General features: G+C 39.4%; 1 protein-coding gene across 1 annotated transcript in view; it reads left to right on the top strand.

Moving 5' to 3' along the window:
* The window catches only part of USH2A (usherin), an 833,496-nt gene that overhangs the window by 573,473 nt on the left and 245,696 nt on the right, over positions 1 to 14,327 (top strand). The window contains exons 44-45 of the mRNA XM_059039022.2: positions 3,065 to 3,228; positions 14,021 to 14,230. Of these exons, the coding sequence (XP_058895005.1) occupies positions 3,065 to 3,228; positions 14,021 to 14,230 (374 nt within the window). The remainder of the gene's footprint in view (positions 1 to 3,064; positions 3,229 to 14,020; positions 14,231 to 14,327) is intronic.

The raw sequence follows: 14,327 nt of genomic DNA, 5'->3' as shown, positions 1-14,327 counted from the left end.
CCACGAGTCAACCAACTGTGAATTAAAAATATTTGGGAAAAAAATTCCAGGAACTTTCAAAAAGTAAAATTGAAATTTGCTCCATGCCTGCGACTATTTACGTAGCATTTACATTGTGATTTCAACTATTACGTAGCATTTACATTATATTAGGTATTATAAGTAATCTAGAGATGATTTAAAGTACAGAAAATGTGCATAGGTTATATGCAAATACTATGCCATTTTATATAAGGGACTTGAGCATCCTCAAATCTTGGTGTCCGTGGGGTCCTGGAACCAATCGCCCCGCAGATACCAAGGCGCAACTGTACTTTAAAAATGGACATTCCGGTTATATGTACTTATATGACTTAAATTTCTTCTATGCAGACATAAATTGTATCATTTCACCATACCTAAACTATGATGAAATAGCTTATCACAGTAAGAAATAAGGCCCCGCAGAACTTATTTACAATTCACCATTTCAGGGCCACCTGATGTTTTTAATTCCACTTGTATAAAGAACCACAAAAATGGTATCACTTTAAAGCCATAATTACTAAATTTATCACAGAGTAAATATGTGGAAGGAAAGTTCAAATATTGAAGGAGAGATTAGGCATCCAGAGTCTAGCTAAATTTCTTTTAAGCCATTTTGGGAAGTAAAACACAATTAAAAGTATTTTACCCAGGGAGAGCACTAATGAAGCCAAGGTCACTGGTTCAGTTCCCATGTGAGCCATTAGCTGTGTTTCATTTGACTGTCACACACTTGCTACCCTCTTAACCCCGACTCACCATCCTTCACATTCATACTAGTGGTCACAAAGGAAATTTGGCGAGACTGTTTCGATGCGTAAGCCAAAACCTCTCCCCTTTGCCAGAAAAATAAGTCAAAGGTCAAGCCTCAGTGATATGACATCATCCAACTGTAGATGGATCAGCTGACCATTGTGTTTGTTATTATTTTTATCATCACCACCATCATTACGATGCTGGCAGCATAGCATCATGGTTAAAAGAGGAGCCTCTGGAATCAGACTGTCTAGGTTTGAGTCTTTCCTCTCCCACTAACTAGTTCAATGACTTGGATAAGTGGTTTAACTCTTTAGGCCTTATTTTCCTCATTTTCAATGCAGGTATTATAATAGTATGGTGAAGAATGAATGAGTTAATCATATAGAAAATTCCTGACACATATTAAGTACTCAGTAAATGCTGTTATTATTATCTTTCAGTTGCCATTGTCGTGTAGACTATTTAGCACTCTCTAGAAAGCACATGTGTGAGTTTCCTAGGGCCGTTGTAAACTAACTGAGTGGCTTCAGACAACAGAAATGTATTCTCTTACAGCCCTGGAAGTTGAAAGGCCAGAATCAAAGTACTGTCAGGACTATGTTCCCTCCACAGCCTCTAGAAAACAATCATTCCTTGCCTCTTAAACTTCTGGTGGCCAAAGTTGTTCCTTGGTTTATGGCAGCATAACGCCAATTTCTGCCCCCAACTCCTCATAGGTATCTTCTCCCTGTGTGTGTCTGTGTCTCTGTAACAAAATTTCCCTCTCCTTTCTTTCATAAAGATATCAGTCCTTTCGATTTAGGCCTGTCCCATACCCAGTATAAACTCATGCTAACTTGATTACACCTATTTTCAAATAAGGTCACATTCACAGGGACTAGGGGTGAGGACTTAAACATACCTTTTGTGGGGGACACAATTCAACCCACTATAGCATCAAAACCAAAAGAAAAGAAAGAAAGACACAAGGAGAGGGGGTAAAGCAGAGAGAAGTAGAAGATCTGTTGCTAGTAGTTATTTGGGGGGAAATAGAAAATAAATACCTTCAAGGAAGGAAATCACTACTTCTTTACCTGTAGCTCCCATAAGCAGAGCATCGTCCTAAATGTGGCTGAAGCCAAGCCCTGCAAAAATACCTTTGGGCCATGAGTGAGAAACAAGGTAAGGCAAGCGGACCTCTTCTACATGGGTGGTGGCAAAATGCTGTAAAACTCCTGACGTAATTTTGGCTAAGTTATTTAGCACAGCCCTGCAAACGGCGTCCTCCCTCGCTTGTCATGACTAATAAGTTGTGACTTACTGAGACAAATTCCCTGGGCCCTGCGCTGGATGTGACGCATCCTTGATGATCTATTAAAACCCAAAGAAGGTGATGATCTGAGACTAGTGTTTTCCCCGAGGACTGGATGCGCCACAGGGAGGGTCATGTGTTGTACAATGTGTTTAAGCAAGTTCTCGGTCTAAGCTGTTGTCCAGTCAAAGCTTGACTGTGTCTGTAAATAGTATTTTCCTCCCCAGGCAGTCTGACCCAGAAAAGAAAACCTGATAAAGTCTTCTGCCCAAAAGAGCCAAAAAGGATGAGGAATCGGTGGCTTTAGCCCATCACTGATTTAACATATGACATCACCATGACATCACCATGTCCAGTTTTCTCCTCCCAAAAAAGGAGTGCTCAGTTTCCAGTATATTGACTCAAGTAAATATGTTCTCATAATGGCAAAATACAGCCCACCATAGCAAAACCCTCAGTGGGAGAATGCTGTGTATTTGGTCACAGTTTTAGGATTTAATTCAGGGGTTTATCTCTCGGCCAATGAGATTATGGGAAGGAAGCACAAGTATAGGAAGAAAATGGTGATGAGGGATTCTGATATTTGAAAATGGATGAGTTTCCCAAAAGAAGAACATAAAACTCCCTGGATCGAATTCAGATAGAAAGCTGGCAGGTTACCAGATGCGTAATTGCATCTTGAATTGAGCTATAATCCTCAGCACTTCTGAAAACAATAAGGATAAGCAAAACGATAAACCACATTTGTTTTAAATAGCAGTATTTGCTTAGCATTGCTAATAACATATTTTCTGAACACTCTGGTTAAGGCTTGAGAGTTGCAAAAATAATGCTACCTTTTTTATGCAGGGAAGAAAAAAGAAAATGTACTGGGGGGAGAAAATGGTGCATCCGATGGGGGAAAATCTGTATTGTGTGAGGAAAAAGAAAATGTGTTTGCTTTCCGGAAAGATAAATTTATATATGTGTTTTTTAAAAACAACGTTTTAGGTTTACAACGTATGCGTATAAGGTCTTCGTACACAACAGTGTGGGTTTTACAGCAAGTCAAGAAGCAACTGTGACCACATTAGCCGGGCTTCCGGAGAGAGGAGCTAACCTCACTGCAATTGTTCTCAACCACACGGCCATAGACGTGAGATGGGCTAAACCAAGTAAGTCAGCTTCTTACATCTTTATTTCCCTTTCCCATGTTCGCACCAAAACGAGTTTAAAATGGACACATTAAAAAAATGACAGAAACAAAAAGCCAAGTTCTCTGTGCCGTTCTTCCTCAAAGGAAGTTCTCTCTCCTACTTGTCCATCCTTCTTGGGCCTTCTCTTCCTCCTTCCATTCCTTTTGGATGGGGAATGCAGTTTTTGTCACACCAGTTGTCATAGAAATGTCCATATACTAATTTGATAATGATATCATATTGTGCACTATTCTGCAGGGAGCTCTGCCCCCATCTCATAATTCATCACTTATCAGCAAGATCCATTTACTCGGATTGCAGAAGTATGATGGTTTTTTCCAAGTGAATTGCCTTCAGCACTGGTAACTGCCAGAATTCCAGCCTGATACAGGAAAAGGAAGCCTGGTCACCATCCCTGGACGTTATTGCTTCAGTAACACTGCGGTTCACCCTGGGCACATTCAGAACACAACTTTATAGGCAGTTAGAAGAGCTCACATATGGGTATAATCTGTTCCTGCAACTTTAGAAACCACAATAACTGAAATTTCAGATCTGGTTGGTCAGTAGAGTAGCATTTCCCAGCTGATCTGTTAATTTGTAGTGAACCATTATCACAATCAGAAAAAATCCAAGACTGACTGTATCGTGGAACTAGGTATTGTAATCCTTCTTAGAAGGATCACTTGAGATCTGGCAAATAGTTGAATCAAAACTTGCTAGACGGGCTTCCCTGGTGGCGCAGTGGTTGAGAATCCGCCTGCCGATGCAGGGGACACGGGTTCGTGCCCTGGTCCGGGAGGATCCCACATGCCGCGGAGCAACTAAGCCCGTGAGCCATGGCCGCCAGGCCTGCGCGTCCGGAGCCTGTGCTCCGCAACGGGAGAGGCCACAGCAGTGAGAGGCCCGCATACCGCAAAAAAAAAAAAAAAAAAAAAAAAAAAAACTTGCTAGACTATTACCAAATATTGAGAAATATCTGATTTGGAAATCCCCAATGAAAATATTCGTTTTGTAAAAGTAAACTGTATCTACTTGGATAATCATCGACTAGTGCATAAAAAGATGTAAAATGACTCCAGCTTGGACAATCATAACCTTCTGATTTTGGTTTTGTTATAGCTTAAGATGAGAAGTGCTTCCTATTTCATTTAGAACATCTTGAGTGAATTTGCCCCTCTTATGTTATATCAATTGTTGATTAAAACCAGTGTTAGGTGACATTAATTGTAAATTAAAATTAGTACTGGTTATGTCGATCTACATTGCCACTAAACAAGCCGGTTTTACCAAAAGACTATCGCTCTAGGGTTTTTGTAAGGTTGCAGATTTCTAATGATCTGTGTCACCTCCACTGGGATCTCTTGAGCCATTTACAGGGAAGAACATAAGTTAATTGATGCTTATGATTACCTTCTGAGACACCTCTGGGAAAAAAATACAAAGTTTTTATCTGGAGATGGATTTTTATGTATAATATATTTTCCCTCATCTCCCTCTTTCTATTTCGCCCTCAATACCTGATTCATCTTAAAAGCCTACTCCGAAAGGTGGACGCCCTCCCCCGCATCTGACATCTGAATACTTCTGTTAAGATCGGCGGCTGAATTATCACCAGCATAGGTCCTTTATGTTATAATTGCATGCCTGAAGTAAGCGTGCTTATAAGAACTGACAAACCTAATAGATCCGAAGCAGCTCACTGAAGTTTCATTACCTTGGTAAGCTGAACCTCTGACCTTCAGGATGTAGGTAATGCGATCGGCTGTTATTTCCATTCATACCTTAGAAATTTTTCGGATAACTATTTGTGAGCACAAAGCTTAACTCTCAGAAGAGGGTCAGCTCTGTGAAAGTGTGTGGCGTTATCATTTTCCTCCTTCCTGCAACCTGCTATCCTAAGTAAGTTAACTAGTCACTCTGCTGTGAAGGGGCCACCTCTTTTTTTGCGCAAGTGTAATTTCAGTTGTTTTCTTGATTTGTAGGATAAAATTGGACCTTGTCTAACGTGCTAAAAGGCACAAAACTATAGGTTGAAAGTCATGAATAAGCTTATGAATATTTGCTTATTAAAAACCATAAATTATATTTTTTAAAACATATTCTTTCTTAACTGTGACCCTCCACGTGGACACACCATTTGGATAGCAAAATACCTCTGGTACATGTTTACCAATCACAGATTAACAGAGATAGGTATTCAAGTTTTAGAAGCACCCATTTTAAATGTTTGCATCTCTGTGTTGATATCATGTGAGGAAAATCATCCCTGCATCTTTTCGGTTCATTTTTATGACAAATATTACAAACTGGCAGCACGTGGACCATATTTACTCCCATCCTCCATGCATTGCTTTGCCAGCAGCATTTGGAAAAATATATATATTTTGCTAACATTTAACAATTAGAAGATTTCACATAAAGATGATGATTTTGGATTGATCTGAAAAACCCAGTGACTGGGTGAAACTGTTCCCACATTGCTGAAGGGAAAATAATCAGCTGGCCCTGGTTTCCCCTTTACGTACAGGCTGCACCCTCCCTATCTTCCTGGTCCCTCTATAGACCTGAGGTTCTTATCCCTGCTTTCCATAATAAAACATAATAGTTCGACCTAAGTGAAATACCATGAAGATAAGTGATATTAGTGGGGGAAAATCCCAGCTTTATAAGAAAAGATACAAAAATACCTTCACTTAAATTGTTTATGCAGCCCTAGGAGTTAGAAACTGGCACTTAATAACTTACCATGAATTACAGCTAGTCAGTAGCACCTCTCACACTCAGACTTAGAGCTCAAGCATCCCATTTTCAACTGTTTCTCCTGCATTTTGTCTTAATGGTTATTAGCACTTTGTCAAGAGTGATTTAGTGAGATCCTTCCCATTTTGACTGCTCACTCTAAAATAAATGGTGAAAAATGCCCATGAGGGAAGGGGGTAGAAAGGCAGTGCCGCTTCTGAGGTCTCCTCGCTAACGAGGTCATTGACAGCTGGAAAAGAGCAAGAAAACACTGGAGGTGGTGAGAGAGGAAGGAACTGAAAAAGAGGAAATGGAAAATATCATCCAAGGGCTGTCCACTTGACCACCTGTCAAGAGCTCCCCCTGACCTTTAGACGTTCACATCCTGTATCATATCTTCCTCCTTGTCCATCTTTCCCCTTCCTCTTTTTCTTCCATCTTTCCTCTTTCTCTTTTCCTCTTCTACTTTCCCCCCTTCCCTTCCCTTCCCTTCCCTTTCTTTTCCTTTCCTTTCTTCTTCCTTCCAGGACATTTTTTTCTGACTTTTTTGTCCTGTGCCCTGGTACTACAAAGACTAATGACATAACTCCTGTATTGTAATATCTCACTAAACTCTCCAGAAAATTTGTCAAGTATGAAGGCATCACCATTTTAAAAATTTTAATCCACATAAAATTTAAATCCACACATAAAAAAGCATCAGCCTCATCTTGCTCTCTTAACCAGAAACCAGTAGATTTTGTAGCCAGAAGGATTTTTGACTTGTCGGAACTTACCTCGTTCAGGTGGCAATACATCTACATCATTCCAAATCTCACCTCCTTTGAAAGCAGCCACCCTCGTTGGCTCACCTTGCCCCTCTGCTTCCCCTCCCATCGCTCCAGTTACCAAAGCAAATAGACTGGACGCGCCTTTTCAGCTGGCTTTCTGCCTGTTCACTTGTGCACCTTCCGTAATGTGACCTTCTTCCCTTGCATTCTACTGATCTGGTCATCTTGAAATCATTCTCATAATGACCCAATCCAATGCTGTCTTGTTAGTGCCATCCTATTCTGTTTCTCTGTGGTAGTGGGTCCATAAATGACCCCTCCTTACTCAAATACTCCCTCCTGTGTCACCAGCTACTCATATTCTCATCCCCTAAAAACTTTTTTTTAAGTTTTTACAGTTTTATTGAGAAATAATTGACATACACCACAGAATAAGTTTAAGGTATACAGTTTGATTTAAGGTATAAATACTTAAGGTATAAGTTTGATTTACATATATTATAAAATGATTACCACAATACGTTTAGTTCTCATCCATCATCTCATATAAATATAATAAAAAGTAAATATTTTTCCTTAGGATGAGAACGTTTACGACCTGCTCTCTTAACAATTTTCCTATATATTATACAGCATATATAACAATTTTCCTATATATTAAACTATCATCATCATAGTGTATGTTACATCCCTAGTACTTTTAAAAAATTTTAATTTATTTTTTATACAGCAGGTTCTTATTAGTTATCTATTTTATACGTATTAGTGTGTATATGTCAATCCCAATCTCCCAGTTCATCCCACCCCCCCACCAAAGACTTTCTCAAAGTTATTCCTGAGTATTTTCACCCTCTAACTCTCTTGTTGGTGATTCCATCCATCTCAGTGTTTTAAATTCTCCTAACTAGAAAAGTGACAAAACTCTGTGAAGCCATATGAAGAAATAATTTTTAAAATAGGCTTTGGAATCAGGGAAACTTATGTTTGACTCCCAGTTGCAGTATTTTCTAGCACTATGACATAAAACAAGCCACTTAACTTCACTATATCCTAGTTTCCTAATTCAGAATATGGAGATAATAATAATAACTGCCTTAAAATATGCTGATAACGATGAAATAATATGTTGAGCACTTAGTAACCATTTAGTATTGGTATAAAGTATTGTTCTGTCTCTAAAATGTTTACAGTGCTTTCAACAACGTTTTACCAAAAAACTTGGGGAGCCATTTCTTTTGTTTGCTTGCTTTGGGTTTTGTTTTATGTCAATCATTTAGAGTCTTTTTTTTTTTCAAAATAAACTATATAGATGTATAGTTGATTTACAATGTTGTATTAGTTTCAGGTGTACAGCAAAGTGATTCAGATAGATAGATAGATAGATAGATTCTTTTTCATTATAGGTTATTAGTGAAGCCATTTCTAATAAAAAATTGGGACATAATTTTGCAAAGCATTCAGGTAAAAGCATGTCTACAGTAAGCTGAAGATGGATAAAGACCAAATCTCACTTTATAATTACCTGACTTGAGTAGAAGGTAAAACTACTAACCACTGCTAACTCCCCTTTTCCTTTTAGTGATGGTGCCCCATGTCCACCAATCTAGACTACCTTTACTAGCCTCCTTTGTAGTTAGTTGTGGCCACGTGACTGTATTTCTGCCAACAGAATGTGAAAAGAAATATGAGTCTTTTGGGGTCATAACCACAAAACACTAGGTACATGCCTATCTGTTCTCTTTTCATCCTCTCCCTGGACTAGACTGTGGATGCTGCAGTGGTCTCAGTTTCAACTCTGCAGGCATGGCCAACACCCTAAGAGATCCAAAGCCACGTAAGAGAAAGAACCTGGGTTCTTTTTTTTTTTTTTTTTTTTTTTTTTTTTTTTTTGTGCTAGGCGGGCCTCTCACTGTTGTGGCCTCTCCCGTTGCGGAGCACAGGCTCAGCGGCCACGGCTCACGGGCCCAGCCGCTCCGCGGCACGTGGGATCCTCCCGGACCGGGGCACGAACCCGCGTCCCCTGCATCGGCAGGCGGACTCTCAACCACTGCGCCACCAGGGAAGCCCAGAACCTGGGTTCTTGAATGACCATGCAGAGCACAATCTGATTCACTTACTTTGAAGCTATTGTGTGAGATACAGATGAACATTTATTGTATTTAAGTCACTTTATTTAAGGGCTTCTTGGTTACAGTAGCTTAGCTAACTAACTCTGTCCCTGTTTGCCCGTATCAGTTCACTTTAAGAGCAGGAATGATCTGTCCTGTTTCCATGGCCAAGTATAGAATGATGAATAATTAACACATTTCATATACATTTCCTTTAAATACAGTTTTCTCTGGAAGGTTATTGATTGAAAGGAGCTGGAACACAATGAGAGGCTAAAGGAGCTGCGGGCAGGGTGGGTTCCAAAATGCAGGTATTTGTTTTAGTTGCATAAACTAGATCGAAGGCATCTGATATCTTGCTGGGAAAAATAAGGAGCGTGGCTTGGATCATAGCTGAAGAGACTCTTCCCACTTCTTCATATGAGCAGTTTTACCCTCAGGCAGAGTAAAACTTTTCTTAAGAAGTAGTTGTGATAAGTTCAAGTTTTCCAAGAAGTGCTAAGTTGATGACACAGAACTCTGCACAATAGAACGTGGGGGACTGGACTCTAATTTGAGAATCTGTGAGCAAGAGAAACACTTCTATTATAAAATAGCCTTAATAGGGTCCTTCCAAGTTTCTATATTGGAACAAAGTTACCACCCATTGAACCTGCTGCAGAATTCAATCCTAGACAAGTCAATTAGGAGACCTATTAAATGGTATGGTTTGCTGTAATTGCTCTAGATCAGGGCCCCAAACTTTTTTGTAAAGGCCCAGAGAGTAAATACTTTAGGTTTTGCAGGCAATATACATTCTCTGTTGTAACTACTCAACTTTGCCATTGTAGCATAAAAACAGCAATAGATAACTCTTCAACAAGCATGACTGTGTTCCAATAAAAATATATTATGGACACTGAGATTTGATTTTCACGTGTCGTGAAACACTATTATTCTTTTGATTTTTTTTTCCCCAACAATTTAAAAGTGTAAAAACCATTCTTAGCTCACAGGTTATATGCAAAGAGGTGGCAGACCAGATTTGGCCAACAGGACAGATTTTACTCATGGTAAAATCATGAGTTTATTGACCCCTGATCTAGATGATAAAGATCTAGAGGACATAACTGATATTAATAACAATCTGTAAAAATAATCCGACAGCGTATACAGAGTATAATCCTTTTGCAAGAGGACTTTCAACCAGCCCATCTAATAACTGTTTTAAATTATTTGGAAATCCATTACCAAGGAGAGGGGCTTGTTCTAGATTTGAAAATTTTCTGTGCCTAAGACCACATTTCCTACCTGTACATGGAGAGCAGCAGCAAAAATGTCATTTAATAGCAAATATTTTATCCAAAGTTTATAACCCTCTTCTTCAACTCACTGAGGTTGACCTGATATGCTACAGTTAGAGCAACACCTACTTATAAATGTCTGTGGTCTATAAAATATGGGTTACTGAGAACAGGATTAGAATAACTGAGAAATATTTCCCAATGTACACATATTTAACATAGTCTCTCGTAGGAAATCCTCATGCCATCCTGCTGCTTCAGACACAAGTTAGTATTCATAGCTTAACTCCAAAGTATATGTATAACTCTACTTCAGATATTCACACTTTAATTTTGAAGTAAACCTGGTGGCCACAAAAACACTTCAAACTCAAGAAGTCTCAAGTGAAACAATACCTTTCAAATCCTCCATCCCATAATTACTCCTAAGTTTTCATTGGATTCCTAGGATTCACACAAGACCCAAGACCAAAACTTGGACTTTTATCTATATCTCTTCCTTTTTCCTTTCTAAACTATCCTGAGTCATTTAAGGACCTTGGCTCTTTCCATGCTGTGCATCCATATTCCTTCAGGCCTTGAGGTCCTTCTCTTGCTGGGAAAACTAGAGACAATCAGAGATGGTCAATTGGTCTTTAACATCTCGGTCCAAAAATGGCACAAACTGGCCACATGACCTCACCCAGATGCAAGGAGCCCAGGAAATGTAGTCTACCTCTTTGACAAGAAGAGAGACACATGGGTATCGGTGAGTGCCAGGGATTTTTACCACAACTTTTCTGTACTGATTTTTTTTTTTTTTTTTTTTTTTTTCCGGTATGCGGGCCTCTCACTGTTGTGGCCTCTCCCGTTGCGGAGCACAGGCTCCGGACGCGCAGGCTCAGCGGCCATGGCTCACGGGCCCAGCCGCTACGCGGCATGTGGGATCTTCCCGGACCGGGACACGAACCCGTGTCCCCTGCATCGGCAGGTGGACTCTCAACCACTGCGCCACCAGGGAAGCCCCACTGCCATTGTTTTTTATGTTTCCTTACTTTCCTTTATTATTTAAGAAGGTCATTTAATATCTTCATGTCTTCATGTCTATCTTTCCATAAAACAGTCACCTGTTTTCCTAGAGCATCTTTTGCACAAAGGCATGTCCCTTTTGTTATTTTAAAAAACACCATGCAAATGTTTTATAAAGCTTTCATCTTATTTGTATAGAAGTAGTATATGAAAAACAAATTCTACTTTTGGAGGTTCTAGACAGTGTTTCCCGTATGCTATCAAGAACTCTTGTAATTCATGTTTTTGTCTTTTCAAAAAGAGAAATATATTCAGGTCCAGTTTTTACCAATCCACAGGGAGGGTGAAATTTGCACGTCTCCTTATTTCAGCTATTTCCATTCTAACAGCGTTCCTCAAGGTCAGCAACCTTGAATTGTGTGTTGGCCAGTGGAACTGAGGATGTATCTTCTGTTTCTTAGCCGGTTCACTGACTTAGAGCCCACTGAAATTTGAAAACCTTGTTTGAACAAGTAAAAGGACACGCCTTTGCATGTACTGCTCCCTGAACTTCTCACAATATGACTAGGACTATGAAGATCATTTAATCTATGTAATGTGTTTCTACTGTTTTTCTGTGTTTTGGACTCCGCACTGTAACGTCAATGAAGGAAGAAAGAGGAATGTTGAAGCAGATGGCGGGAGGCAGGGCAGTGCAGAAACCGGGCCAATGTTGCCTAGAGATGCTGCTTGTTTCTGGTTAGAAGAGTCTCATCCCGTAGAGTAAGACGGAAGTGGTGGAACTGAACCCCATCTTTTCCTTTCTTCTTTGGGACAACAGATTCTGTTCTATTTCAGGGGGTTGATGTATGGCGCATGGCTAAGAATAGACATTTAATGACATTTCATCCAGATGTTGTCATATGATCTTTGCTCATCTTGAACGTATGGTGCTAGCCCCAATATTTTCAGTGTATATACACAGGTCCACTCCTTGGAACTTGACAGAAGAGATATCAGGCACATTTAACCCTAGTAAAATCCCTTTATATTTCTGAGTAGAATTTGAAAGCATTTCATTAATACTATATCTTTAGGACTTGAATTTCTAACCGGCGTGCTCATGTAACAAACTAAAATACACCAAGAACTTCAAATCTAGCAGACTTTCTATTATATCTTAGCTGTCATAAGTTAATGAGGAATCATACTGTAGGGCAGCAGAAAATAATTCTAATGATAGAAGGAACTTTTGCCCTCACAGAACCAGTGACTTTGCTGTACTCGACAAATATTATCATTTGGGAAAGTATCAATGGACACTAATAGCCAGTTCCTGACAATGCATTATAATGACCTCATTATTAAAGGTGCTTACGTTTTGTGACATCAGAGAAAAGAGACATCTCAATCCCCAGAGTTTTCCAAAGTAGTTGCTAAAGATCTCTTACTATAAACTCTTTCAACTATACTGGCATACCAAACGTTTTTAACTATTGCTGGATGTCAGGCCAAAGTGGTAGTGTGCTCAGGAAACAGACAAAAAATAAAAATCAAACCAGCATTCAGTTTTGATGTAAGACCCCCCCAAGATCTTAATGAACAGGGGTCCTTAAAAGAAAGTCATGCAGTTCCCAAAACCATATTCCTCTGCATGGCCATACGGCAGGATCTCACATATTAGAGACACTGTACTTCAATAACCATAAAGAGAAATGCCACCTTTCCCTCCCCATCCTTGCTTAGTGCTGCAGACCAGTGTTAACACAAGCTTTTACATACAATTTTAGGAGCTTTTACATACAAAACTCCAACCCCCAACCCTAACACAAATCAGGGTAATAGATCCTGCTTAAGGTCTTCAAAAATAATGCTAATGGAAGCAGAGCAGTATACTATTTTCTCCCTAAGAAAATCTGAGTGTTGTGTGTCTTCTTTTTAAAACATCCTAATAGGAAAATCATGAGAAGAACTTAGTGCAAGAATGGAGAAATTGGGTGCAAGGAAAAAGAAAACAACAAACTCGTCTTTGAAAGGACAAGGGCTGAGGAATTGATGAGTTATATTTGTGAGACAGTAAGCGATTGATTTTGGCATCCTTTAAGAGCTTGTCTACATCATACAGACAACAGTGAACTAGGAGAAAAGGATGGGAGCCTTGATCAAAATTCAGATATCATCCTAGGATCCTACTGAGTGAATCTTTAAGGAGAGCATACTACTTCACTCTGCCACATCAACAGTGCACATAACAGGGTATCTGTCTAAACATTCTTCCAGGTATCAGTTAGCAGATTTTGTTAGCAAGAGAAAACATTCCTCAAGTTTTAGAATCTGTGTCAGGACATGCCCTCATTTGTATTAGCATAGAGTTCTCTCTAGAACTATTACTTATGAACAGACGTTTTTCCCTGTACTGCATATTTTAATTTTACTCAATTTCCTTTCATAAGTGTTATATCAAAGTTTTGAAGATTAGTTGCATACTTATAAATATCAGGTTGGCCCAGAAGTTCATTTGGTTTTAAGTGAAAATAGAAGACACAGTTTTCATTTTCACCAAGAACTTTATTGAACAATGTATTCATTAACCGAACGAACTTTTTGGCCCGTCCAATAGCATAATTAAAATATTTAAAAGTTTATTTTCCTGTGAAGTTAAGACTCTGTGCAATGAATTATGAGATGGGGGTGGAATCACCTTTGTTTAAAAAAGGTAAAACCCAGCACCCCTCTAAGGAAAATTCCATAAGCTTTCCCTTTTCTCATTCTAAGAGTAGCTAATGATAGAGTGTATTCTCTGTCTTTCCCTCCCCGCCCCCCCCCCCGAGACCCTTTTATATCAGCTACATTTACAGTGTCCTGTGTTAATTGTTAACAGCTTTTCAAGACCTACAAGGTGATGTTGAACATTATACACTTTTTTGGAGTTCTGCTACCGCCAATGAATCTCGAAAACTCCTCCCAGATGTAAACTCTCATGTCATTGGCCACTTGAATCCAAACACAGAGTATCGGATTTTTATCTCTGTTTTCAACGGAGTTGCCAGCATTAACAGTGAAGTGCTGCATGCAACCACTTGCGACGGCGGTGAGTCCAGATTTCAAGGGATGCTCGGCTTCAGAGATGCGAATGAAATTGATTGATTCTCGCTGAGGCTGAGATCAGTCATCCTTCCATTATAAAA

This window comes from Kogia breviceps, chromosome 1 (genome assembly GCF_026419965.1).
Source record: "Kogia breviceps isolate mKogBre1 chromosome 1, mKogBre1 haplotype 1, whole genome shotgun sequence".
NCBI classification, from domain to species: domain Eukaryota; kingdom Metazoa; phylum Chordata; class Mammalia; order Artiodactyla; family Physeteridae; genus Kogia; species Kogia breviceps.
The sequence above is the reverse complement of the archived record's forward strand: the minus strand, read 5'-3'. Positions and strand labels throughout refer to the sequence as shown.